General features: G+C 37.7%; 1 protein-coding gene across 1 annotated transcript in view; it reads right to left on the bottom strand.

Moving 5' to 3' along the window:
- Window positions 1-2,711: 2,711 nt before the first annotated feature.
- Window positions 2,712-26,559, bottom strand: part of LOC127502553 (prospero homeobox protein 1-like) — a 41,969-nt gene continuing 18,121 nt past the window's right edge. The window contains exon 5 of the mRNA XM_051875534.1: window positions 2,712-4,126. Coding sequence (XP_051731494.1) covers window positions 3,941-4,126 — 186 coding nt within the window. The 3' untranslated portion in view covers window positions 2,712-3,940. The remainder of the gene's footprint in view (window positions 4,127-26,559) is intronic.

Below are 26,559 nucleotides of genomic sequence, written 5' to 3' on the forward strand. Positions count from 1 at the left end.
GATATTCAGATCGGGTATCGGCTCCGATACTGCCATTTTTGCCGGATCGGGTATCGGCCGGACGGGACCGATCCAAATCCGATACTGTGCGTATCAGTATATGGCTGTAATACATAGTCTGTTATTGTTAGGCTCCACAAAAGGCACAAAAACATTAAAAAGCACCAGAAAGTTTCAGTGCACTATATTCCAAGTGTTCTGAAGCCATTCCATAGTTTAATTTGAGGTACAGATAAATATTTAAGTCGTTAAATTAAAGTTCACGTAAATGCCTCCCTCCGCTGCGGCTGTCAGTCATTCTCCATTCAGCATTCAAACTGCGTGTCGCGTTCGGTTACAACAGTCAACACAATGAAACTCTCTCCAAGATGAATCAGTGTTTCTATTATTATACTTCATCTGTAGATAACGATACCGGTAATACAATACGCATCAATATATCTTCACTTTGTGCTTTGAACTTTTCAATGCGAAGCACTGCCGCTGCGCGCTGTGACTCCATGATGCTTCAAGCGCATCATTCTGCACACGGGATGCGCATAAGCGCTTTGTGCCGCTCTGTATGGGAGCCGTTCATATTATAATACTTTTGCGCAATGAAAGATTGTTAATAGCATTTTTTTTTTGTTCTGTCCTATATATCATATGTTGCTGCCTCAGTAAAAAAAACTCCGCTATGAATTTAAAAGAAATGTCTTTTAATTTTATAGTATAGCCTATATTTATATATAAATATATTTAGTTTATGTTATATGACTCAAACATTCATGAAAAAGCCATGAGTCATGGATGAAGGAATCAGCTGGACTCCTGTTTATTTTGAATGTCTACCGAGCTAGTGAAGCTATTGGTTTATTTACAGTTGTTACACTACACTTTCGATATATGAGGTTGCGTTAGACTTTCGCCGTCATTTTGACGGACAGGATCGTAAAAATACCGTCATAATTATTACCATGCATCATTTTCATTTTTATATTTTAATGACAAGACATTTAATAGCTTCTGATTTCGTCCACATTTTCATATTTATTCACAAACTTATAGGATAAACAAATTGGCTTTGCATTTATTTATATTATGAAAAGAAAGTATTATGGAAAGAAAGGTAAAGACTGCGTCACTTTTCAGTTTTCATCTTGAACACTTTTTGAGGATCGTGAGTGAACGCGATCATCTCTTCCTCTTTACTACTTTACAGAAGGAAATAAACATGAATGAAAATCAAAAAATATGTTGAAAGTTGCAGTAGCTTACCGAAATCTGTATCACGTCAGTTCAATCAGTGTTGCAAACAATGTCACGTATATACCTCAGAAATTCGTTGACCATTATAGTCAGCAGCAAGAAAAATAAAACGAACTATTTAAAACAAAACGAAATTGATTAGAAACTTAATTATGTAAGTATAAGTATTATAATATATAATAAAATGGACAAACTGGGTGCGTGTAATCAAACGCATTGTTTTCATTTTATTCTGGAGACTGAACTCGCGCTCTGCTGCCACACTGGAGCACACTCACCACCAACTGGACAGGGGTGGGAATTACAGTTAGCCTCAGTAATCTGTCAAAATGACGGACAGGCTGCAGATTTTTCCCGTCACTGCTAAAAAAAATTCCATCAATGACGGAAAATTTTCGGTTAACGCGACCTTTGAGATTATATATATATATATATATATATATACGTCACACTACCGCCGGTGACACTCCACGACTGCGGTGTGTGGTTGTCATGCTGACCATCACAGCCCTAAGTGAGGCATACAGTTTATTAGGCAATTTAGCACTTTTTTTATTATTACTTGAATATCGGATCGGTGTCGGCCGATACTGAATTCCAGGTATCGGAAGCAAAAAAAAGCCAGATCGGTGCATCCCTAATCTGATCACATTTTCTTTTGCTGTACTTGCCACAACAAACAGTTACAACAGCCAAAGAAAAACTAACAAATAAAAAGTTAAGAGTCAAACTGCCCAACTAAAGCAAGCACTGATCACCATAATGGTGACATCAAACCAAACTATTAATTCCAACAGACATCAACATATAAACCTCTTTTTATCTCAATAAAAAACTTTTATATGCATATTACAGCAATAAAATCTGGTTTGTAATAAGTGAAGTTGGTAATGCTGTTTTTGAGTTTGAGTTTAGACATCAACCTGATTTTCATTTTCGACCAAAATTTGACATCTGAGCGACGTTGGATTCCACATCAAGTGCCCGATGGGAAACTTCCCACTAAAGACTTATTTTATAAGTTTAAAACGTATAACCCAGAATATTCTGAGAACAAAAATAAAACTTGCTGCTGAAAACATTATATAGCATAATTTTCTCAGAACATTCTTAGAACAATAAAAATTCTAGCTTGGCAGAAACAGGATTGAGAGGCACTGCATTAAAAGATTCAGAACATGGATCCTATGTTTCCAAGATTTATATGGCAAATAATGAACACATGATCAAGAGGCCCTACGTTCCCAGAGTCTGGATTAGAGTTAGAACAGGACTCTGCAGGGTATCCTGCAGAGTTTAGCTCCAATCATAATTATACACACCTAAGCAAGATAAACAAGGTCTTCAGGATTACTAGAACCTCTAGTGTATTGGGGCAAGTTGCAACTAAACTATGCTGGACATTGGATATCGCAGGATATTTATAATTTGGTATCCATGGGTTATAGTAACATAGGAACTTATGGTTACCCTGGGAAAATAATACTCTGGGAACATAGATAACTCCCAATCCAACCACTGTGCCTCAGTCGCCTGATTTACAGCTTCAGTAATTTTAGTTTTAATCTGTAAAACCAGAATGAAACAAGTCATACAAGGTTTTTTTATTTTATTTTATCTTTATTAAATAAAAAAATAGTGTCATAAATAGTGTCAGGCAACAAAGATAAAAATGTTGCCTATATCTCAGTTCAAGGTTTTTTTTTGTTTGTTTGTTTTTTTGTATCTTATCACAGTAACGTTTTATTCACAAAAGTGTGTACTGTATGACAAGAAGGAATTCAAATAAGAGATCAGCCACACAAGCTGGAGCCAGACATGTTTCAGTTTCATATATGAATATACAAACACTGTCCCCAAATGTTTTGGCTCTCTTTTTAAAAGAGGCAATAACAAACACTTCCATTTGCTCTTGATGGCTTTTTGAGATGACATATTTTTTTTTTTTTTTTTTTTTTTTTTTAGCTATGCTAGAGTCATCCAGGAGTGACTTAGGACACTTAGGAGTGACTTCACTCCACTCATATACTTCTGGTATAGTGAGACATCCTGATAGAGTCTGATTGAGGAATATGCTAATGAATTTGCTGATAGCAGAGGCATTTCCAGCTGTGCCAGCCTTTCTATATCAAACAGTGAGCACAATTGTTTTCTATGCTGTGAAGCAAGCTCAATCAAGAGGGGACTACTCTCTTTGGCATATTAAGCGGTCACTCCAACAAACCTCAAAAGAAAATGAAAAAAATGAAACTTGCTCTTTAGCAAAAACAACTCTTTTACTTCTCTTTCAGTAGTATAAATTTGCATATTGAGTTATATATTTTGAAATAATAATTCATGTACTGGAGCTTTACCAAAGAACAAATAGAAAACCTCATAGCATGAATACACAAAATTACAGGGTACATAAAATTAATGATAAAAATGATTTCACCATAATTCTGTTCACCCTTCACATTCAATGGCCTGCTTCCAGGAAAAATACACACTACAAAATCGGAATGTCTCACAACGGGATTGTGAGATTGGTCTACAATCAATAGGTTGCATGGATTAGAGTTATACACTAAAGGTTACCAAATGAGAGCATTAATAAATAAAATGCTACTTCATATATCACATTCAACTGTGAGATAAACTCAAATTATCAATATTCATTTAAAAAAGCATATAATTGAAGTTTTGTAACATGTTACTCATGTAGGATCTCCTGAAGATGAATGGATGATTTAAATATCTCTGGAACCTCAGAGTCCAGTTTGCAGATGACTTTATAAATGGCCTTCTTCCACGATGGATCCACATCTCTACAGGCCACTATGGCATTGAAGAACTCATGTAGCGCAATCTGAGTTACCTCCAGGAAACGTTCAGGGACCTGCAGAAACACAAGGGGAGAGGAAGTTAAAGATACCATAAAATTAAAGTGTTGAATTGTGTTTACATGCACCCTCATAATGCAATTAATGTACAATGTGATTAAGGCAATACTGTGATTTAAACTTTAGTTCATGTAAACAGAATACTGCAATTATGTTAATGTGATTATGCTTATAACCAGAATAAACATAACAGCATTAAGATATATAGAGCACTATGATTTTAATCACATTAAACAGATATCACTATAAAAAAATGCAGTGCATAAATAGCAAATGCATTTGCACCCATTTGTGTGTCCATGGGCGTGCTGGTCTGAAAACGAGGTGTGTTCAGGTGCATTGTTGGCATGTTGCTATTTTGAGGCAACTGAAATAGACTGCGCCTTTGACCAACAAAAACCTGGTCTAAAGTCAATGGTGCAGTATTTATTTATTTTTTTGTTATTTAAAGAGCGTGTTAGTAATATGCATCTATAGGCGGGTGCACAATGTGTGTGCACTCTGCTTATTACACACACAGGGATGTGCAGCAGCACACAAACACGCCAAAAAATACAAATAAAAGGATTACAATGTAAAAATTATTATTGTGTGCATAAAGATAAAAATGCTTTGATGGAATCAGGCTTGTCCCGTAAATGGTCTGTTCGCAAGCTTTAACCTTGCGCACAAGCAGATCCATTTCCTCGCTAGAGAAGCGTTCAGTTTATCCGCTTGCAAATTCCGCCATGTAAATAGCGAATCCGCCATGGTGCGAGCGCAACTGGCTTTTAAAGGGAATGGGAGATAAGACTCTGATTGGTTTATTGCATGTTATGCCCAAAACACATCCATTACTCATTAAGAGAATAGGGACAACCCTTTTAGAACTTCTTTCCCATAAACTAGCAAAAGTGGATTCGGACACGCCCTAAGTGCACTTGCGCCGTGCACTTTAGACCATATGCGTAGATCGTTAATATAGGGCCCTATGAATAAACAGTGCTTAAAGTCAACACTCAGAGGCTGTGTCCAAAATCACACCCTATACCCTCATTCACTATTCCCTACATTAGTTTACTAATATAGTCCACTTGACAGAGTGGATTAAAAGAAGTGAGTGAATGTAGACACTGATGAGCACCTGCTGTTAAGCAGAATCACTGAAGGAAAGAGGAACAACAAGAACAGAAAAAAAAGGAGAAGAGATGGGCAGCATACACACAAACTACAACTGACTTCCAGTCACAGCCTTAAGGTCCTATCACACTGAGTGTGAAACCAGTTTACTAACTAATTTTACATTATTTCTTTCATACATGTACAAAAGAGAATTAACAAAGGTTAACAAAGGTTTAGATGTTGATGTTTCATTAAAAAAATTATAAAGTTTGTAGTTACCATTATGAAGATCAGTGTTGCTTTAGTTGGGCTTTTGACCCTTCACTTTTTAACATCAGTTTTTCTCTGGTTGTTGTAACTGTTTATAAGGTGCATTTGTAATTGTACAAAGAAATGGGTCAGGTGTTATTGGCTACATTGTGATGATGCTGTAATCATCGTGGACTCATCTGATTCACTGATCTCATCCAGTGTCTAACCTCTGATTATATGGGTGTTTTATTAAGTTTGTATTTATTGATTATAGTAGCTCTGTGAATCTGCAGTGTGAGATCCCGCAATGTTTCAGTAATCAGCTATTTTGAAGTATTTTAAAAACATTTTTAACTCCTGTATCACTAAGGGGCTGTTTATATGACACCGTTTTTAACTAAAAATGGAAAACATTTTATGAGTTTTGGCCATTCATTTACACACCAACAGTGTTGTAACAGTGTCATGAACTGTACAAGGTTCTAATGGTTGTAGTTTTCATCCTCACCACCAGGGGGTCCTAGTGTGCTCCCTGGGTGTGATAAAAGATGAGGAAGTAGTAGAGTAAGATAGAGGACAGCATGCCTTGTGTTTCTTCTCGGCCCTGAGAGAACATCCTTGTTGAGAAACTTAATTGTTTGCTGCTCAATTAAGGATTTTTGTTTATGGGCTTCCTTTCCTTATTTATCAACTCATGCTATGGGAATAATTTGGAGGTGCTATCATTGAAGAAGAGACTGATGTGCCAGGGCATATGGGATATTTCCTACGTTATATGTCTGGACTTTATCACAAGTACAAGTGTTCTTTCCACTGATAAGACTTTCTGTGATTTCTTATTTTGGGTTATTGATTGATTTCTACTATTTTTTGTTTTGTTTTGTTTTGATTGTGTTTGGTCATTGTTTGTACTGATATAACTGGAGAAGGTCTGTTCAACTATGGATTATTCATGTATGGTGTAAATGGAAATCTCTGAAGAATCGAGTCATTGATAAGCGTGGATTCTGCATATGTTATGTTTGCATATAAAAAGAACTTAATCAGCAAATGGGTTTGGAAAAAAACTCTTTATTGATGTAGCTGAGTATTGTGTGAAGTAATACAGTTGATCCCTCCTTCAAAATTTGTATAGCTGTTTTTTTGTTAGAGAGACAGTGAATCAGTTATAGATGATGCCCGAACAGGGACCGATCTGTATTTATTCTACTATTCTGTATTTATATCTAACTACTTTGATGTGCAAAATAAGAAATGGAAGACTTAAGTCTTGATGAGAGGGATGAGAGTATGCCCAACCCTGATTTTACAGCTGGTCCATTTGTGACTCGTAGAGAACCTGTTAAAGAACTTATACATACTTTGAGTGAGCTGTATATAAAATTCTGAAGAGGATGATTCCATTGCAGATGCAGACCCACAACCTCGCTCTACAACGCCTCTACCACCTGATGAAAAGGAAGAAGCTGACTTGAACTTGTCCCTACAGGCAGCAATAGAGGAATTAAAAGGACGAGTTGTCAACCTGGAGAAATGCAGTGCAGACTGTATTCAGAAGGTGAGCCAGTGCTGTTCGCAAGCAGATCTTGATGTTCAGTGTGGATCTCTGGAGGAAAAGATGGCATATCACATCGAGAGGGAGTGTGACCAAGTTAAAAGAATATTAGAACTGAGTATACAAGATCTGGGGAAGTCTATGGTTGACTGTTTAAAAAGGAGAGATCTACAGATTGATAACAAGCTAAGATCCTGGGTACCAGTAACCTCAACTCCAGTAGCTACACCCGCTCCTGAGCAGTACACAACCATTTCACGTCAAGGTGTCAGGAAGACCCATGCATCTCAGCATCTTTCAGTCAACACTGAAACTGTATCTGCACCCCCATATCTGCCCCCTGTAAAAATAGAGTTTCCCCATTTTGGAAGTGAGGCAGACACCGATTCTGTGTCTTTTAACGAACGATGTGAAGAATATTTGGCCATTCGACCCCTGAGTGACTCTGAAATTCTCGCTTCACTTATTTCAGTATTGAAGGGCACAGCAAAAGATTGGTGGTTAGCAGAGAAAAGAATGGTACTGACATGGCAACAGTTTAAAGCAGTCTTTCTCTGCTCATTTTTAAATGACGATTATGAGGCTGAGGCTGAAAGAAGGCTTCTGGAGAGGAAACAAGGGGCTAAGGAAAGTATACGTGATTTTGCATTCCATTATAGAGCACTGTGCCTAAGATGGAAGAAGGACATGCCCGAGAGAGAGATGGTGCAAGCCATATTAAGAAACTGCAATCCTCGTCTTGCAAGCCTGTTGCGTGGAACAGTGAGAGACGTCAGTGAATTGGTAAGGATAGGGACCCAAATCGAAAGAGATTTTGAAGAATCCAAACGATATTGGAGCCATGCTAATTCTGAGATGCAGAAGAAAAGATCTACTAGCGAGAAAGATACCATCCATAGGTCGACCCATGCTAATACCCGAGTAGTTCAGTCTGTTTCATTTCCCAGTCAGTCTGAGTTGAAAATGGTGACTTTACCCATATTACTAAGATGTCGGTTCTTTCAGGCAATGGTGGACACAGGGAGCACCCTGTCTCTTATTCCAGAGTCCTGTTGGAACCAGCTGAAAGGACAAGACCAGTGGAACCCAAGCAAAGGACAGACATTCATGTTAGCCAATGGTCAAATGCATTCTTCCATAGGCATGTCTAACTGGGAATGTGAGCTGCAAGGACAAAAACTCAAATTGACATTGTATGTGTTGAAAGATTCAGATCTGACAGTACCAATAATTCTGGGTATGGACTTTTTAACTTCTGCTGGGATTATGCTGGATTACCGAAGGGCCCAATATGGCATAGTATCCCAAGAGGAAAGTGAGAAGTTTACCCTTTTGCCATCTAAGTCCTTTACCAACTCCTTGGTTTCCTTTTATCTTGCTTTGCCTGGTGGAGAAGTATCATCAGAAGTCTCATCGGCTGTTCAACAACTAGCATTTAAAGCTGATACCATCTCAGAGTTCCAGAGTCACTTGGAGAAGTTGATGAGTGAATGGCCTATGGTTTGCACAAATAAGGTAGGACACTCTTCAGTAATCAAGCACTGCATCAACACTATAGATGAAGTGCCTCTCCGTAGGAGAGCATACCGTGTATCTGTGGAGCAACAGCAATTCATTGACAAAGAGATTAAGCAGATGTTAGCCAATAATATAATTCGACCTTCCAACTCACCATGGGCTTCTCCTGTTGTTATTGTTCCCAAAAAGGACGGTGGATCCAGGTTTTGTGTAGAATTCCATGGACTGAACTCAAAAACTTACTTGGATGCTTATCCGATGCCCCAAATCCAGGACATTTGGGGATCTTTACATGGAGCAAGAATTTTCAGCACTTTAGATCTCAAAAGTGGATACTGGCAGGTGGAGTTGGAGCCAGAAAGCATACCTAAAACTGCTTTTGTGACATCTTCGGGGCTATTTGAGTTCTTACGTCTACTGTTCAGCCTCAAAACTGCCGGAGCCTCGTTCCAGCATTTAATGGAATGTGTACTGAGAGAAATCAAGGGAAAGTGCTGCTTTGTATATATTGACGATATCGTGGTATACTCAAAGGATGAGAATGAACACCTGCTGCACCTCAGTCAAGTTTTCAGTTGCCTCAATCAAGCTGGGCTGACTTTAAACCTTAAAAAGTGCAACATGATGCAAAGGTCTCTAACTTTTCTGGGCCATGTGATCTCAGAGCAAGGCATTAAGATGGATCCTGCTAAGATAGCATCAGTGAGTCAGTTTCCAGTGCCTCAATCCCTGAAAGATGTGCAACGGTTTTTAGGACTTGCTGGGTGGTATCACCTATTTGTACCACGATTTTCAAAAAAGCAGCCCCTCTACATGTTTTAAAAAAGAAGGGAGCCATTCAGGCTTGGACAGAATCCTGTCAAGAAGCATTTGAAACTATCAAGAATGATCTAACTCAAACCCCTGTCCTAATTTCCCCAGACTTTTCTAGACCATTTAAGGTGCAGACAGATGGCAGTCATCCACAAACTAATCTCACAGAACACATTAACCATATGCTCAAAACTATGATAGCCTCCTACGTCAACGAACATCATCGTCATTGGGATTGCTGGCTTGCAGAATTCAGGTTTGCCATTAATACAGCTTGGCAAGAATCCACTAGATTCACACCTGCCGAAATCGCTTTAGGGCGAAAACTAAAAGGACCAGTAGAGCGAGCCCTGTCAAGTCCACCTGATCCCAGTAATCTTGCTTATTCAGTGCTGGAACGATATGAGAACCTACTGAAGTCAGTGAGAGAGAATGTGGAGCAAGCTCAAATGAAGCAAGGACGCTATTATAGCCTTCGCAAGAAACATGCTCAGTATCAGGTTGGGGAGTTGGTATGGGTGCGCTCTTATCCCTTGTCACGGGCCAGTGAAGATTTTATGTCTAAACTAGCTGCCAAATGGAAAGGTCCAGCTAAAATTCTAAAGTGTTTGGGTCCAGTTAATTGTTCTCTTGCATTTTTGGATGACCCTGATCATCCAGACACTTTTCATGTACAGAACTTGAAGCTTTTCCATGGTTATGTTAGGCCTTCCAATGAGGGGAAGGGTATGTAACAGTGTCATCAACTGTACAAGGTTCTAATGGTTGTAGTTTTTATCCTCACCACCAGGGGGTCCTAGTGTGCTCCCTGGGTGTGATAAAAGATGAGGAAGTAGTAGAGTAAGATAGAGGACAGCATGGTGTGCCTTGTGTTCCTTCTCGGCCCTGAGAGAACATCCTTGTTGAGAAACTTAATTGTTTGCTGCTCAATTAAGGATTTTTGTTTATGGGCTTCCTTTCCTTATTCATCAACTCATGCTATGGGAATAATTTGGAGGTGCTATCATTGAAGAAGAGACTGATGTGCCAGGGCATATGGGATATTTCCTACGTTATATGTCTGGACTTTATCACAAGTACAAGTATTCTTTCCACTGATAAGACTTTTTGTGATTTCTTATTTTGGGTTATTGATTGATTTCTACTATTTTTTTTGTTGTTGTTTGTTTTGTTTTGTTTTGATTGTGTTTGGTCCTTGTTTGTACTGATATAATTGGAGAAGGTCTGTTCAACTATGGGTTATTCATGTTTGGTGTAAATGGAAATCTCTGAAGAATCGAGTCATTGATAAGCGTGGATTTTGCATATGTTATGTTTGCATATAAAAAGAACTTAATCAGCAAACGGGTTTGGAAAAAAACTCTTTATTGATGTAGCTGAGTATTGTGTGAAGTAATACAGTTGATCCCTCCTTCAAAATTTGTATAGCTGTTTTTTTGTTAGAGACAGAGAATCAGTTATAGTTTTTTGAAGGGCTAAAAACGCAAACTTTTGACAATGGTTTTCAAAGTGCAAGTTTTAGAAAACGATAGCGTTATCTCTGTAACCCGCAAAAACACAAATTTGCGAAAATGGTGATGTCATGTTATTTGTTCAGTCTATAGGTGTTTAGTTTTTTAGTCTTTACAAAGTGACTACTGGCTTGGCAGCATAATACCGCATTTTTAGGATCTATGTGAATAGAGACCAATTTGACAACATTGTCATCTGTACACAAAAAGTACATTGTTTTTAGTACATTGTTGTTGTGAAAACATTATTGTGGCGAGGGGGGCGTGGTTCAGCGGAGTCAGCAGCGGGAGAGAGAGTCAGGAGACGAACGGTGAGTGAGTGGGTTAAATGCAAATGACGAACACCTGTCTCTTGTTTCAGTAATTGGTGTGGAGAGAGTATATAACACCAGGAGAAACAGGAGTGGAGGAGAGAGAGAAGGACTACTGACGTGCTGGATATGTCCTTTTGAGAGAGAATTGTGAATGATTTATGACTGCTTTGTGCTTGTCTGCACCCCTTTGTTTTTTGTATATGGTGAATTAGTTCAAATAAAGTAGTCAAGCCGACCCTGTCCTCTTCCTTCCTGAATCCTGAACCTTGCTACAATTATCTTAGACACACACAGAAATCAGCATATGAATCTCAACAATGGTGACAATCAAAAGTTCCATGTCACAATGCATTTTGGGTGCCAGCATAGTACAAAACTCCCAGCATGCATTGCGGCATGAATAAATTATGCAGCTGAATGGTCTTGCTAGTTTCTTTATTTGATTGTATTTTTTGCTGTTGTTTTTGTTGTGACTTTTTTAAGCCTGTTTTGTGATGTTCAGAGTTTATCTAGTTTTTTTTTTTTTTTGATGAGTTTAAAAATCTTTCATTTTAACTGTTTTTTTAACTGTAACTGTAGTTGTAACAGTAGCCTAGTGCTGTGTGGTGCAGAAAGGTCAAGAAAGAGGAAGTTGGCTCTTGCGTTAGCTTTTGAAGTTAACAGGGAGGAGAATTCGGTTCACAACGACGTTTGTGGGTGTACAACATTATATGGGCAAGGAAACAGTATGGTGCTTACAACAATTTATTCTAGGAGCTCTTGTTGGATGATGCATGGTTTGCTGCATATTTTAGACTAAACAAAAGTCAATTTGAAGACCTGAGGCCTCATTTATAAAATGTTGCGCAGAAACCAACCTAAATTTGATCTTACGATCATTTCTCAGATGTGCGTACGTGTGATTCATAGAAAACTAGCGTATGCCTCTCTTTCAGATGTGAAATCTATAAATCGCAAATGATCTTGAACTTGCACGCAGCTGAATGGTTTCAGTTCTCCGCGTTGTAAATGACACCTAATTAATGTCATTTACATATAAAAAATGACCAGTCATCATTCAAATCCTTTCATTTAGAATGGCGAACTGCAAAAATAGCTTATATTTCCAAAAACCTGCAGTAATCTGACAAGGAAAAGTGCATACGTCTGCTCATACCCTGACGTGGCACTAAGCGCTTTTCCATGTCAAAGATTGTTTTTATAAACATGAGCGTTGGCATGGATTTAAGCGTATGCACACTCTAAGGTCAAATCTGTGCATACGCACGCTTTATAAATGAGGCCCCTGGTACAAATCCTTGCACCACTGATTGCAAAAACGCAGAGAGAATTCAGGGAGACCATCAGCCTGGAGGAATACAATAATTAAGCCAGTCCAACACATCTTGTAATGCAACATATGCCACTAGATGGCCTCATATTCACAGGATCCATTTTCACTGCCAGAGGCTGCTGTGATCTTGTAGTCTCTGTAAATGATATAATGGCTCTATGTTCTAGTTCTTGACAAGCTAAGATGAATAAGATTAACATAAGATCACTTTAATAATAGGTTTAAATAAAATCTCTCATCTGTTTTAAAGGTACTTGGCAACAGGCGATTCTTTCCGGTCTATTGTCTTTAGCTTCAGGGTAGGTGCCAGTACTGTGGCTGGAATAATCAGCCAGGTGTGTGAGGCAATCTTGGACGTGTCTACTATCTGATTGCATGCCTGTGCCTGATGCAGCAGAGTAGAGGGAGATAGCTACTGAGTTCCAACATCTTTTGGCTTTCCCCAACTGCCTTGGAGTAATGGATGGGAAGCATGTCATTGAAGCCCCTCCATCTAGCAGGTCCCTATACTACAACTACAAAAGGACATTTTCAGTAGTTCTCCTAGCAGTTGTTGATGCCATGTAGCACTTCAGGGTTGTAGACATTGGTGTAGCTGAGAAGATTGTGAAGGCCACCTGTATGCTCCACAATTTCTTGAGGATGGATATGCTCACAGCTCCTGCTCCAACTTTGAAAACAGAGCCATCTTTAGGAATGCAGAATGCACCCTGGCTTGGCACCAACAATGCCAGGAGAGATGCTGTAGCTGTGAGGGATAGGTTTGCTGAGTACTTCATGTCTCCAGCTGGTCGAGTTCCTTGGCAAGACAGCTACTGATGCAGCATCATTTCTCAAAATCAACAGCTCTTTTAAGAGCTACCCAAAACATCTATTTAAGAGCTATTCAGTTCTATTGCTATTAAACACAAAACACACTTTACACAATGTATTGTTATTGTATTGCAGCCTGTTCCACGTATACATTTTTCAGTACTTGCATGTTTTTGTTTATGTATAGACAAGCTCCGCCCCTACAAAATACTTACAAACTTAAAAAACTTACAAAACAGAAACTTACAAAACTTTTTTCAGAAAAGTTGAACTTTTTTTGCAGAAAAAGACACCGGCGGTAGCTTTTAACACTCAGGGGTCGGCTGGTCGCGCCGGCAATACCACCGTGCTTTTTTCTTATCAGTATGAAAGAGACTCAAAATACTCGGTCAATGTTGCACATACAATTAAGAGTTATACACCATTTTAATCTGTGAAATATCTTCTTTTATTTGTGTACACTCAGAGTAAAAACAAAATATTGTGTTTTTTGTAAAATAAAGAAAACTAACATGATGCGTGATCTGTCGTCACCCTCTGAACGAAATCCAATCTGATAGTTCTCAGAAAACGAACTGTAACTTAGTAAATACTAATCACAAAAAAATTAGACTTATGTCTAAAGAAACGTTGAAATGTCAGGTTTTAAATCGAATGTCAGGTTCAAATCAAAAACAAAAATTCTCTGTTTATGTAATCTGAATGAAAAGAGACACGTCAGACGCCCGTGATTCAGCTCATTATCCGCTAATGCGGCCATGCCCACGGAGCAAACGCTATTCAGACGCAAATTCTGAGGCAATACATGTATACATCGTCGCAATCGTGTATTTATTATCTTGAAAAGTGTTTATCTGCAAAAAGTCAAGGGCCCAACTAAAGCAAACACTGATCACCATAATGGTAATTCAAACTAAACATTTTCTATATAACATCAACATCTGAACCTCTGTTAATTCTCAATAACAGCTTCTGCAGATGTATGACAGAAATAAAGACAAACTGATTGGTAATAAATGTAATAATGTGTGGCTGGAATAGTTGTCAGTTTAGTTGTTATGTCTCTGCTTATCTCCTCTTTTTTCTGTTCTTGTTGTTCATTTGGTTAAATAAAACTGCCCAGCACGTTGGGCAAACATTTAACCCAACCACTCGGTTAAAACAACCCAGTCACTGGGTTTGTCCATTGTCAACCCAACTTGGGTCGTTTTTAACCCAGCATTCTTCACCAATATCTTCACCAATAATGAATACAATGAGAAATTTAAGTGATTTTATTTTACATTTGACTGCATTCTTTTTAATTTCTGAATGTTTACCTAAGCTATTAGACACCAGACTGACAGAAAGACATTTTCTCATCGGTTTCACAGACAAGGCTTAAGCTAGTCCCAGACTAAAATGAATGTTTGAGCTACTTAACTGAAAGCAATTTGCACTGACATATATTAAAATATTGTTGAGTTTTATATGCCAGTTGTGTCTAACTAGCACTGTAATTAATAACTTCATGCTATTAAAGCAGCCAGAGAAAAACGTCTCAGGTTATGCATGTAATAGGGAAAGAGATGCTGTGCCCTAGGGGTCTCTATAGGGAATGCCTCCGGTATGCCTGGTGTCTGAAGCGTGAGTCTTAACACGACAATGAACTTGACACTGGCAGGCGGCAGCCTATGACATCACCACTGGTGTGACCATGAGTATAAAAGAGCACCTGTGAATTACGTCATCCACTTCTTGTCTGAAGGTGACCTGTGCAGGAATACTGAAAGCATGTAAAGCAACACAGCATCTCGTTCCCTGTTCTTAGGGAACCATGGTTGCATGTGTAACCTGAGATGTTCCCTTTTGAAAGGGAACTCACGCTGCATCCCCTAGGGGTTGCTATGAGGAACGAAATACCCACGCTGCCATGTTGAAGGGATGAGTGCCCTATTGGCTGAGTCAAAAAACTCAAGGAGTCCTCATTCCTAGGTGCACCAGCAACAACCACAGGTCAGAGCTTCTCAAGAACGGAGGCTTCAACAGGATGATTCTAAAGAGAGGAAGCCTAACTAAGTTTATACTAAGGCCAGCTTTCCAGGAGGCTCACAGAGAGCCTAAAAAACTCAGAACTTCCATTCAAGCTGCCCTGAAGAGTGGAGGCCTCAAACAAGAGGCATGGGCAACACTCTAACCCAAGGGCTGTAACGAGTTCAGTCCAGCTGGCCCATGAAGCTTCGCAAAGTGGAGGCCTCAATACAATGACTCTCACAATGAGAGGAGGCGTAGCAACACTCGCATTGATGTCAGTAGCCATGGAGGCTCCAAGAGAGCCTAACGACCAAGCATACTACCCTACCGCCTAGCTGAGCCCTAGGAGCGTAGGCCTCAGCATAACGAGTCTCTAATCGAGAGGAGGCCTAACAACGTCCCACACTCAGGATATCTTTCAAGGAGTCTCACAGAGAGCCTACAACCCACAACTGCTATGCTGGTAGAGCTCTAGAAAGCGGAGGCCTCAATAAAGACAACTCTTTAACGAGAGGAGGCCTGACGATGCTCATAGTAGCCAAGGAGGCTCACAGAGAGCCTGACAACTTAGCAAATAATAGCCGAGCTCTAGGAGCGGAAGCCTCAGTATGACGGCTCTTTAAACGAGAGGAGGCCTAACAATGCTCCACACTGAGGATATCTTGCAAGGAGGCTCAAAGAGAGTCTACCACCGGCAAATGGTATCCTGGCGGAGCTCTGGAGAGTGGAAGCCTTAATAAAGATGACTCTCTCTAACGAGAGGAAGCCTGACGATGCTCACACTGGCCAAGGAGGCTCACAGAAGCCTAACAAATTAGCAAATAATAGCCAAGCTCTATGAGCAGAGGCCTCAGCATAACGACTCTCTAATCGAGAGGAGGCCTAACAATGCCTATACTCAGGTTATCTTTCAAGGAGGCTCACAGAGAGCCTACAACCCGCAACTGATATCCTAGCGGAGCTCTAGAGTCATCAGTCTCCGGTCCTGAGACTGGGACGGGCCAGCCCCCCTCGCAGGCTGAGGCATGGACCTGGACCAGCGCAGTATGAATGTTTTAAAAGCAGCGGAGCAAAGATGGGTTCAAGTGTACTACAAGTGGTAACTAAATACATTTTTAAATACAGAGATAGTATGTTAAAGCACATTTTAGTTCATATTCATGGTGTCTCAAAATAGTACAGTTGAGTACACTTAGATGTTAGTTTAGTTGATGTAAGATTATCTTAAGAAGTACTAAAGAAGAATTTTTAGTATATTGAGCACAAAATTAGTGCATGAAAATAGAGGACTTTAAGTGCATTATGGAAGTGTATTTTTTTCACCTGGGATGTTTCAAGAATGTTGTTCTAAGAATGTTTTCTCCCAACATTATGAGGACATTTAAAAAACCTTCTACAAACAATGTATAAATAACATTTTTGTGCTACCCTTTTGAGAACATTATTGAAGACCAGATAACATTGAACATATATTCTATTAATGTTACTGGAAGATTGTTCGATCATAACTTTGAAAGAACCTTGCCAGAACTATAGCCAAAGTTATGAGTACTTTCCCTGTTAGCTGGGAAGCAGCTCTGTAAGCAGAAATTGCAGTAAATAAAGACTGTTTTTAAACAGGTTTCCAAACTAGCCAGACACAAACAAAGAGAGCAGTGTTTTGGCAGCTCTACAAAGTCAAAGTCAAAAGCCAAATTCCTTAAGAATGAATTGCACCTGCTAAAAGCATTTTTTTTTTTTTTTTAATGAACTAACTGCACTGGTTTAGCGGCCAATTCACTAAAGGAAATATTTAGATCAGGCAACGCTGCAAACACACCCATAAAATTAGAACCGTTGCTAATTTGCACCGAGCAAATGACATTGACGACAAGCCTACATCATCACTGTGATTTTGCCAAAATTTTGTCCTAACTCTATCCCTACCCCTTAACCTAACCATACCTATAACTTATCCCTAAAATCAGAGAGAAATTATGAAGGTGAATTACGCTGATGTAGAATCACCTAACCTTGGTTGTAAGCCAAAACTTGACATGAACTGTAAAGCTGTCCCTCAAATCTGATTGGTTGATTGGAATGTTGTTCCAGAATCAACAAAGATGTTGATCCAGGAACATGTTGCACTTGGTGTATTAACGTCCACCAATCCGACATATAAATCGACCCAATACATCGAAATGCATCCAAACTTTTATTTTGTAAATAAAGCGCAATCTATAATAAGACTAATTAAATTTACATAGAAAGGGGGCATTTTTGTTTGGAAAGGAATGTCAATGACTTTGTTTATTTGATTCAATAATGTCAGAATTTTCATTTTTGGGTGAATTGTTCCTTTACGAATAGTTGACAAAACTCTAGAGTTGACCTTGTTAAGAGTGCAGAGAACAGTGACTCAGTCTTCTTCTGGGAACATGTTTTTATTTGATCTGCACTCACCAAACACACACTGACCATGAGAGATAGAGGAAGCGATATACTTGAAGGATCCATGAACCGCACACACACATGCACGCACATACACTCTAAACTGCTCTGTTTAATCCATAACCAACCAACATGGGAATGCAGTTTAAAACACTTCTCATGTCAGTTGAGAACTGCACAGGTATAATGCAATCTGTCTGGTTGATTTGAGGGCTCAGAGATTACTTCTATAAAAAGCAAGGCTTCGAATTGAGCAGCCTTGATGAAGGGTAAGTAAACACACTTAACTCTGTGTGAGAGTGAAACGCAAGGCTCGACTCGAGGCCTGTATAATGACCCTTACGTAACAAAAATATATGGGAATATACTGCAAAATATAATGAGCTATATTACATAATACATTTCCATATATAGGAAACTAGTGCTTAAATTTTACAATATACTGCAATATATGCAATGACCATGTATGGCTCTATATTGATATATATAAAATATTTAGAAATTAATACAAAAATAGCATTACATGTAATATTCATAAAGTTTTATCCCTTATTGTGTACATATATTGCACATACATGTTCCCATATAAATGTGAATGTATATACACACATATAAACACATTCACGGAATGAGTTACAGCAGATTTCTAGTTCCCAGCATGTTAAAGGAGAGTAAATGTAAAAATTAAATGTTATTTCATGTGTTTTGCTCAATAATAATATAGGGGGAGATCTGTTAGTGTTTAATGTATTATTATTTTAGAATTTAAAAGGTTTTCTGGTATGTCTGAGTTTTTAGGGTTACCATTGTGCTGAAGAGTAGAGCCTGTGGTTAGGTTGATGATTGGGCGAATGGTATTAAGACTATATGATTTATTTAAAAAAAATAATTGCTGTGTACTCTTCAGCACAGTGCTGTTATTGTTAACTAGCTTGAAATTAAGAGACATTTATAATGTAAATAATTTTATATATATATGTGTGTGTGTTTGTTTATACTGAATAAATATATGTGCAATATAATTACACCCATGCAATAGGCTACCATATCTTATCACATGTACAACTATATGTTATGAAGTGTATTCCTGAATATAAAATTACATATATTATAATATATTAGTAAATATATCATCTCATATTTTTCAATATATGAAAGCGGCAATTCCTTATGTATTATTCATTATATTGTAATATATTAACAATATATTATTCTGCATATTTTCAATATACCGTTAAACCATTTAATATATTGGTCATTCATATATTAGGAAATATATTTTCTTTGCGTAAGTGGATGCCATGATTTTCAAGTTATGTGTGATAAAATGGTTCCACATCATAAATTTAAATAGTAGCACTACTCACTGTTATGTTTTCTAAATTGTTGAGAAGTTGTTAGGTTCAGATTTAGGGTTAGGGGTGAGGTTAATTGCTTAAAATTCTATGTGACAGTATAATGTAACTACTAGTAGAAATTTAGTGATGGTGACATTGAAGTCAAGTTAATTTATATCATACATTTAGCTTTTTACTTCTGCCTAATGTATTTAGGCTTCAAAATTCATAAAAGTTGTGTTCATTGTCGTGATGAACAAAACGTAAGAATCAGAAAACCTTTGTTGGTCAAAGAGCTTATTTTCTGCAATAATCCAAAAGCCAATTGAAACATTCTACATGCTTTTTGTTGAGGAGTTCAGGGTAATGCTAACTTCTGAGTTTGCCTACAAAACTATGTCATCACTGAAGCACTGTATTAGTTTCTACAGTAATATTCAATTATGTCTAAACTTTTGTTTGGTAGTATATATTAATTCCTTCCTGAAAAACTTGAAATAATGTTGTTGTTTAGTGTTAGCAATGATAAATAACTATGCACAGGTTGCACTAGTTTTTGTATCAGCTTTTGAAAAAACAAACAAACAAAAAAAAAACCACAACAACAACAACAACAACATTTGTTTACCGCTAATCTGACAAACCACCAAACACTGAGAGGCTGCTACAGCGGGATGCAATATCCCACTGTAGCGGCCTCTCAGTGTCTGGTGGTTTGTCCTCTGGTACGTTGAGACTAATCAGATATGGTATCTTAAAGGTTCAGCAGCAGCCTTTATAAATTAAATAATTAAAAAAAAAAAGAATTCCAATTGAATACTACTAATAATAATAAACTTATTGGCACTATTTTGTGAAAATGACCTAAATAAAGTATAAATGAAATCCAATCCAAAAAGTATTGAGCATTGTTGCTTTTGTAGTGTTCTAAAATTGTGTAGTTGTGAAATGACTGTTTTCAAACTCAGCAGGTGAGAACATGAGAAAACTAGAAAGAGAAGTAAAAATGGTTACAGTTTATAACTATAAGTAACTTTGCAACTGCATTTCAACTACTGTAACTCTAATTAATTTGCAACTACATGTCAAATAACTGTCATTAGTGTATTACTAGACTGTTAGGTTAGGGTTCAGGTTAGTAGAATAAGTTGACATGTACAGGTACTTGCAAAGTTACTTATAGCCAGTAGAATGTCTGCCACCAAAATAAAGTCTACTCTATTGACTGGTAGTGACATGTAGTTGCAAATTACTTATAGTTTGTAGACTATCGCAATAAAATGTTACCGTAAAAACATACAAAGGTACATTATAATAGATCCATAAGGTCTTTATCAGTCCTCTGTTGGATGTGTATACAGTATGGCCCTAATATATATCCATGGTGATGTGACCATCTCTAGCAATTGCCTGAGACTGTGGACTGTGTTCAAATGAGGACCCTAGGGGATCTTGGAACATGACTAAACTCAATCACACCTCTGAAACTGTAGCGTGTTGTTTTTCACTGCACTGCAGAGACCTTGATTGCTCAAGGTCAGAGGTGTGGATATCCCAAAGACTGTGTTTCACCCTCAGGTAAAAGTGTAGAACAATTAAAAGAACACATTGATATCACTTTAGAAATCTGAATCCTGAAATCAGCACAATTTCTCACCGAAAATGGAACATAAACACACTGAAAAAGGACAGTCAGCAAGCTTGACACTTTTCAATAACTACTAGATGTACTGTATGTTTTGCCACATTGTGAATATGATAAAACCTATAACTTAAAGGTATAGTTCACCCAGAAATGAAAATTCTGTCACCATTTATTCACCCTCATGTCATTCCTCATGTTGTTCCTGTGTGACTTTCTTTCCTCTGCGGAACGCAAACGAAAATGTTTTGAAGAATGTTGGTAACTAAACCAAAGATCTTCAACTGGGAGTCCACAGCTAACAGATTTTGTTATAAGAACGTTCTCCAAATATTCAGTGTTGGTTCTGGGAATGTAAAAAATGTCCAGTTTTCTTGACGTTAGAGGAACATGTTTTAAAATGTATGATGTTCCTCAAACTTTCTTTCAACTTAATTTTGATTAACAATTCAGCATTCTAGAAACATTGATTTGTAGCATCCCAAGAACATAAAAATGTCCAGTTTCCTTAATGTTAATAGAATGTTATTTAAAGGTTAGTATGATGTTCCTAAAACATTCTTTCAATCATTCAAACACCTGCTGAAATAAGAACAGAAACTACAACTTTCATCAGCCACAGCCTTAGATGAAATCAGCTGAAGATAAAAAAACAAACAAACAAACAAACAAAAAAAAACATTAAATCTCTCAAGACCTCAGCAGAGGAGGATTAAAGAACTCCACAAACAGCATTACCAGCTTCATTTTTTACTAACCAGGGGTGCGTTTCCCGAAAGCATCGTTAGCCAACTATGATCGTAAAGCCCCGGGTATACTTCAGCCGTCTGCGTTCTGGCACCGTCCGCATGACGAAAATTACATCATGTGGACGGCCACAAACCCTGTCTGCGTGCAGCCCAAATTTCGAGACCGCGCAGACGGTGCGCGTGCAACAGCGCATGCGCAAGCAGGTCAGAAGAGTCCACTAGGTGGCAATACGCACAGTACTGAGCACAATGTGCAGTCGTCGAAGAAGAGTGAGTAAAGAGCGATTCAAAAACAAGACGAGCAAACTCAGAAGCATGCCTTCTTCATCGTTTTTGATTCTTGTTCTCTTGGTGTATCTTCTTAACTATGTTGCAATGGTGGATGCACTATTTTTCTTCTCCGATCCTGCCCAGCGAATGTCCCGTTGATGACACGATGCCTGGTAATGAATATAGAAATGATTGTTCTGCGCATGTGTCGAACGCAGTCATCCGTGCGCATCCGTGGTTAGTATAATAATAATAATAATAATAAGTATACTTTGAAAGATGTGCGTCTGGGCGTGGAAAATGAAGTATACCCGGGGCTTAAATCCCATTAAACTCTATTGATAACGACGGAACTTGCGACCATAGTTCGCTTTGGAAAGCGCACCCTCAGATTGACTTTATTTCAGTCAAATGACTGGGTTAAAGTGGTTTAAACAACTACTTTTGGAACTGAAGTATCTTTTGAGAAGAAAGTAATAGACTGATTTGACAAATATCATTTGAAACACTGAAGTGATTTGCATAAGATTGTTCACAACTATTTGAAAGATAAGACACTGCGACGCACTTAGACATCAACACTCATCATACAAACCTCAACAATGGTGACAATCAAAAAATAATTCAGCTGCATAATTTATTGATGCCGCAATGCATGCTGGGAGCAATGAATGTGTTTTGTATGCTGGCTTGAAACATGTTACCATTGTTGTGTTTCATATGCCGAATGTTGATGTCTGTGTGTGTATAAATAGAAAGTTAACAATGTCATGTCCCAGACATCAATATTCAACATCTAAAACTGAGTTTAATACATAAGGAATAATTGACTCCGGGCTGTTGAATTTTTAGAAAATAATGCACACCCGCGGTGTAATAGTCGCTCTCTTTCGCATCATGGCCGTTACACTTCCGGTGTGCATTATTTTCTAAGAATTCAACACCCTGGAGTCAATTATTCTGCTTATACTATGGTGATCACACCTCAAGACACTGTTCCAATGTTGTATTTCAAGACATTCATCAGGTTTTTGTCCTTAAAACACTTGTGTGTGGGACCAATTTCTTACGCATCTCATCCCAAGCCTCTGTTGCTAATTCCTAGTAATTAGTAACGAAGGCTTGAGCCTTGATAGCAGAATAATACCACTGATACAGTTATTAACAAAGTAGAGAGAGAGAGAATAAGCAGCATATGTTAATTAGCCTACCTGATCTGTACATATTTTGTGGCAAAAACCATGACAATAATCGTTTTTATCCTATTGTTTACTATATTTATTTGCTTGGTCGGTGTCGTTGTGGGTTTTGGTTCTTTTGCGGTTGTAGGCTGTAAGGACCTATTGAGATAACCGAAATCATTTGGCGAAGTGATATAGAACTGCAATGTGGACAAGATCTGCTAGAACTACTTTAGCCGTGCATTTCCCTAAAAAAAGAATTGCACACCTTAGAACGTGTGTCAACCAATCAGATTTGAGCATTCAACAGCCCTGTAGTATAGTTTTCAATAATGCTTCAATTCTGTAAGTCAACAACTACAGAATAAGCAATTGTTTAAACCACTTTAAAGCAATCATTTGACCATTAAAACAAACATGTTGATCCATTTTATCAATGCCAAAATGTTTTCTGAAAACACTTGCAATTGCTAAAAAAAAAGCAACTTAACAAAAAACAAGGGTCAAGAGCCCAACTAAAGCAAAATGCTGATCCCATTATGGTGACTTCAAACTAAACATTTTCAACCAAACATCAACTTCTCAATAAGAACTGCTATAGACATCTGACAGAAATAAAGTCAATCTGGTTAGTAAAAAGTGAAGCTGGTAATGCTGTTTGTGGGGTTGTTTAATCTTGAGAGATTTAATGTCTTTTATCTTCAGAAAATATTTTATTAAAAATATACATAGTTTCTATACACAGTTTGAGCAGCAAAATTGTGTTCAGTTTTAACTCTTACATTTTGTTTTCTTTGAATAAAAAAAAGGCAAAATTGTAAGTTTATTGTAAGTTTTAAATAAAAAATACTAATATATTAATTATACATTGATCATTCATGTTAATTCATAGTGCATTATAACTAATGTAAGATAACTTTAAAATGTTAAAATGTAAATGTTGAAATTAACAATGAACAATATTTTTATTAACCTTATTGAATGTTATAAACTGACTCTTATTGTAAAGTGTTACCATTTCATATAAATCCAAACAGTCATGGTTAATCATTGCCATCTTTACACACAAAGGCATAGCATAGGTCTATTATATGTATACTTTCACACATTATTTGGCTCTATTTTAGAAAACTTGATGATTATCTAATCAAAATATGTGTTACAGTGCCGAGAAAAAAAAAGAACTGAAATCGAATACATTTCTGATTTATGTTTCTGTCGCTGCATGATGAGGATACAGTTTAGATATGTAACTTCACTGGATAACGAATGCATAACAGCAAATAAATGGATATAAACTAATGCAAATGAATCGTGACATTAAACAGTTGGTGTTTTTGTCACATTGTTTTAACCGCTTGAGGTACTACTAATGTTAGCATCCTTTCAGCCTCGACAGCAGACGTCTCCACTAATGCAGCATCTAGTCAACAAACTAATTACTTTATAATGATATAAAAACATGTACTGTAGTGTACACTGTATAACATACCGTTTTGTTGTCTATGTTTTAAATCCGTTTTTGAAGTGTCCCGCTCTGTGCAGCGCGCAGCCTTACGTCACGTGTCAAAACAAACTCTACGAGGCATCAGTGATAGTTTTTATTTCGCCTCTAGAGGTCGCTCTCGTACTGTATAATGACAGCGCACTCTTCTCAGCTGCTCCAGCAACGGACGCAACCCGGAAAATGAAATCAACCGCAGTTGTGCGAGCACTTGTTTGCACATGCTTGCTGCAGTCTGTTCTTCCGACTTTATTTTGTAGCAAGTAATGAAAATGCTTTGTGAAAATGTATCGGCGTAAAAGTATACATTTTATTTAGGAAATGTAGTGGAGTAAAAGTAAAAGTTGATTTAAATATAAAAACTCAAGTAAAGTACAGATTCTCCCAAAAAATACTCAAGTAGGCTACTGTAACGAAGTATTATTACTTCGTTAATTACACCACTGCATCATACTAACCTTTAAATAACATTCTATTAACATGAAGGAAACTGGACATTTTTATGTTCTTGGAATGTTACAAATCAGCATTCTTAGAATGTTGAATTGTTAATCAAAATTATGTTAAAAGGACGTTTAAGGAACATCACACCTTATAAAAAACATTCCTCTAACGTCAAGAAAACTGGACATTTTTTACATTTCCAGAAACAACACTGAATATTTAAAGAACGTTCTTATAACAAAAATCTGTTAGCTGGGGCTGTACTGTAGGGGGTCTGCCAAATAATATTTGATCACAAATAATTTTTTGTTAAAAAAAAAAAAAAAATTAAAACATGGGTAAAAAAACATCACAAAGTTAAACGCTGAGCACCCTTAAATTAAAATAAGAGCACCCTCAGTTGATATACTAATAATACTCTCATATATGTATATTGGCAAAACATTAGGCAAACACTCCAGTGTGTTTTCCGCTCTGGAAAACATTAAGGCTGCGTCCGAAAACAGGAAAACGCTGCCTTCAGAGGACACATTCCAAGGTAGGAAGGCATCAAGGCAGGTCCGAATCCAATGTTAGCTTCACTTCCTGTCTCCTGAGATACCTTCATCTGATCGATTTTTGAAGGCAACATAGATGTATCCTTCACTGCCTTTGATATCCCACAATCCTGTGCTTTCCATTCTGTGACAGTTGAGCTAGAAAAATAAAGATGGCGTCTGAAAGTTGCGTTTACTGGTCAGTTTGTGTGTAAATGTACGTTTTTGACCAACATTTTCCACTTTTGATGTCATTTCTAGCGAGAAATCACTACTGTAGTAATTAAATATTTGTTTAGTTCTCACCAAAGCTCGCGCTGTTTTGCTGTAAACCGTTACGCTGCCTCAGAAGTATGTCTGAAATCAGTTTTGTGACGTGAGGTGTCTTCATGCTCAAACACTGCCTTACAAGTCATTGCCTGATAGGGCAGCAAGGAAACAAGTCAGATGCCTAGGTTTTCGGATGCAGCCCAAATATTTCTATTTACAACATATTTTTGCAGTGGTGAGAAATGTAGCCAATCACAGACATGGTTGTTGATCTCTTGAACGCAATGACAGGGGTTTCATTTAGTCAGAATCCACTCACCACTCAAAACGCCAGAGTTTTTGTTCAGTGCTGAGTTCTGCATGATCGCGAAGCCTCTCATTAACAAACAAAGTGACATCTTTTTAGAGATTATAAAGGGATTAACTCTTTTGAGGCTATATAATCATAAATAATTTTTTTTCGACTGACAGCCAATTACACGCTGCAAAATTTCGGAGGTGACATCTACACATAGGGACTCTCTCTGGCATGGAATGGCATGAGGGTGAGTAAATGATGACAGAATTTTCATTTTTGTGTAAACTATCCTTTTAATATCAGGGATGGGCATTTTTGGCAATTTTTCATTTCGATCATCGATAGGTTTCAAAAACGAGTAATCGAGTACTCGGGGGACGGGGCGTGTGCGGGGGGCGGGGCATGGCCGTCATGGAGATAATGAAAATATATAAAGACTTTTAGTAAAGTAAATGTTAAAAATAAAAATATGACATGAAAACATGAAAACGTGATTAGAACACTGTTAAGACTGATTATGATGCAGTAATGTTAATAATAAGGAA

Source organism: Ctenopharyngodon idella, chromosome 20, assembly GCF_019924925.1.
Source record: "Ctenopharyngodon idella isolate HZGC_01 chromosome 20, HZGC01, whole genome shotgun sequence".
NCBI classification, from domain to species: Eukaryota; Metazoa; Chordata; class Actinopteri; order Cypriniformes; family Xenocyprididae; genus Ctenopharyngodon; species Ctenopharyngodon idella.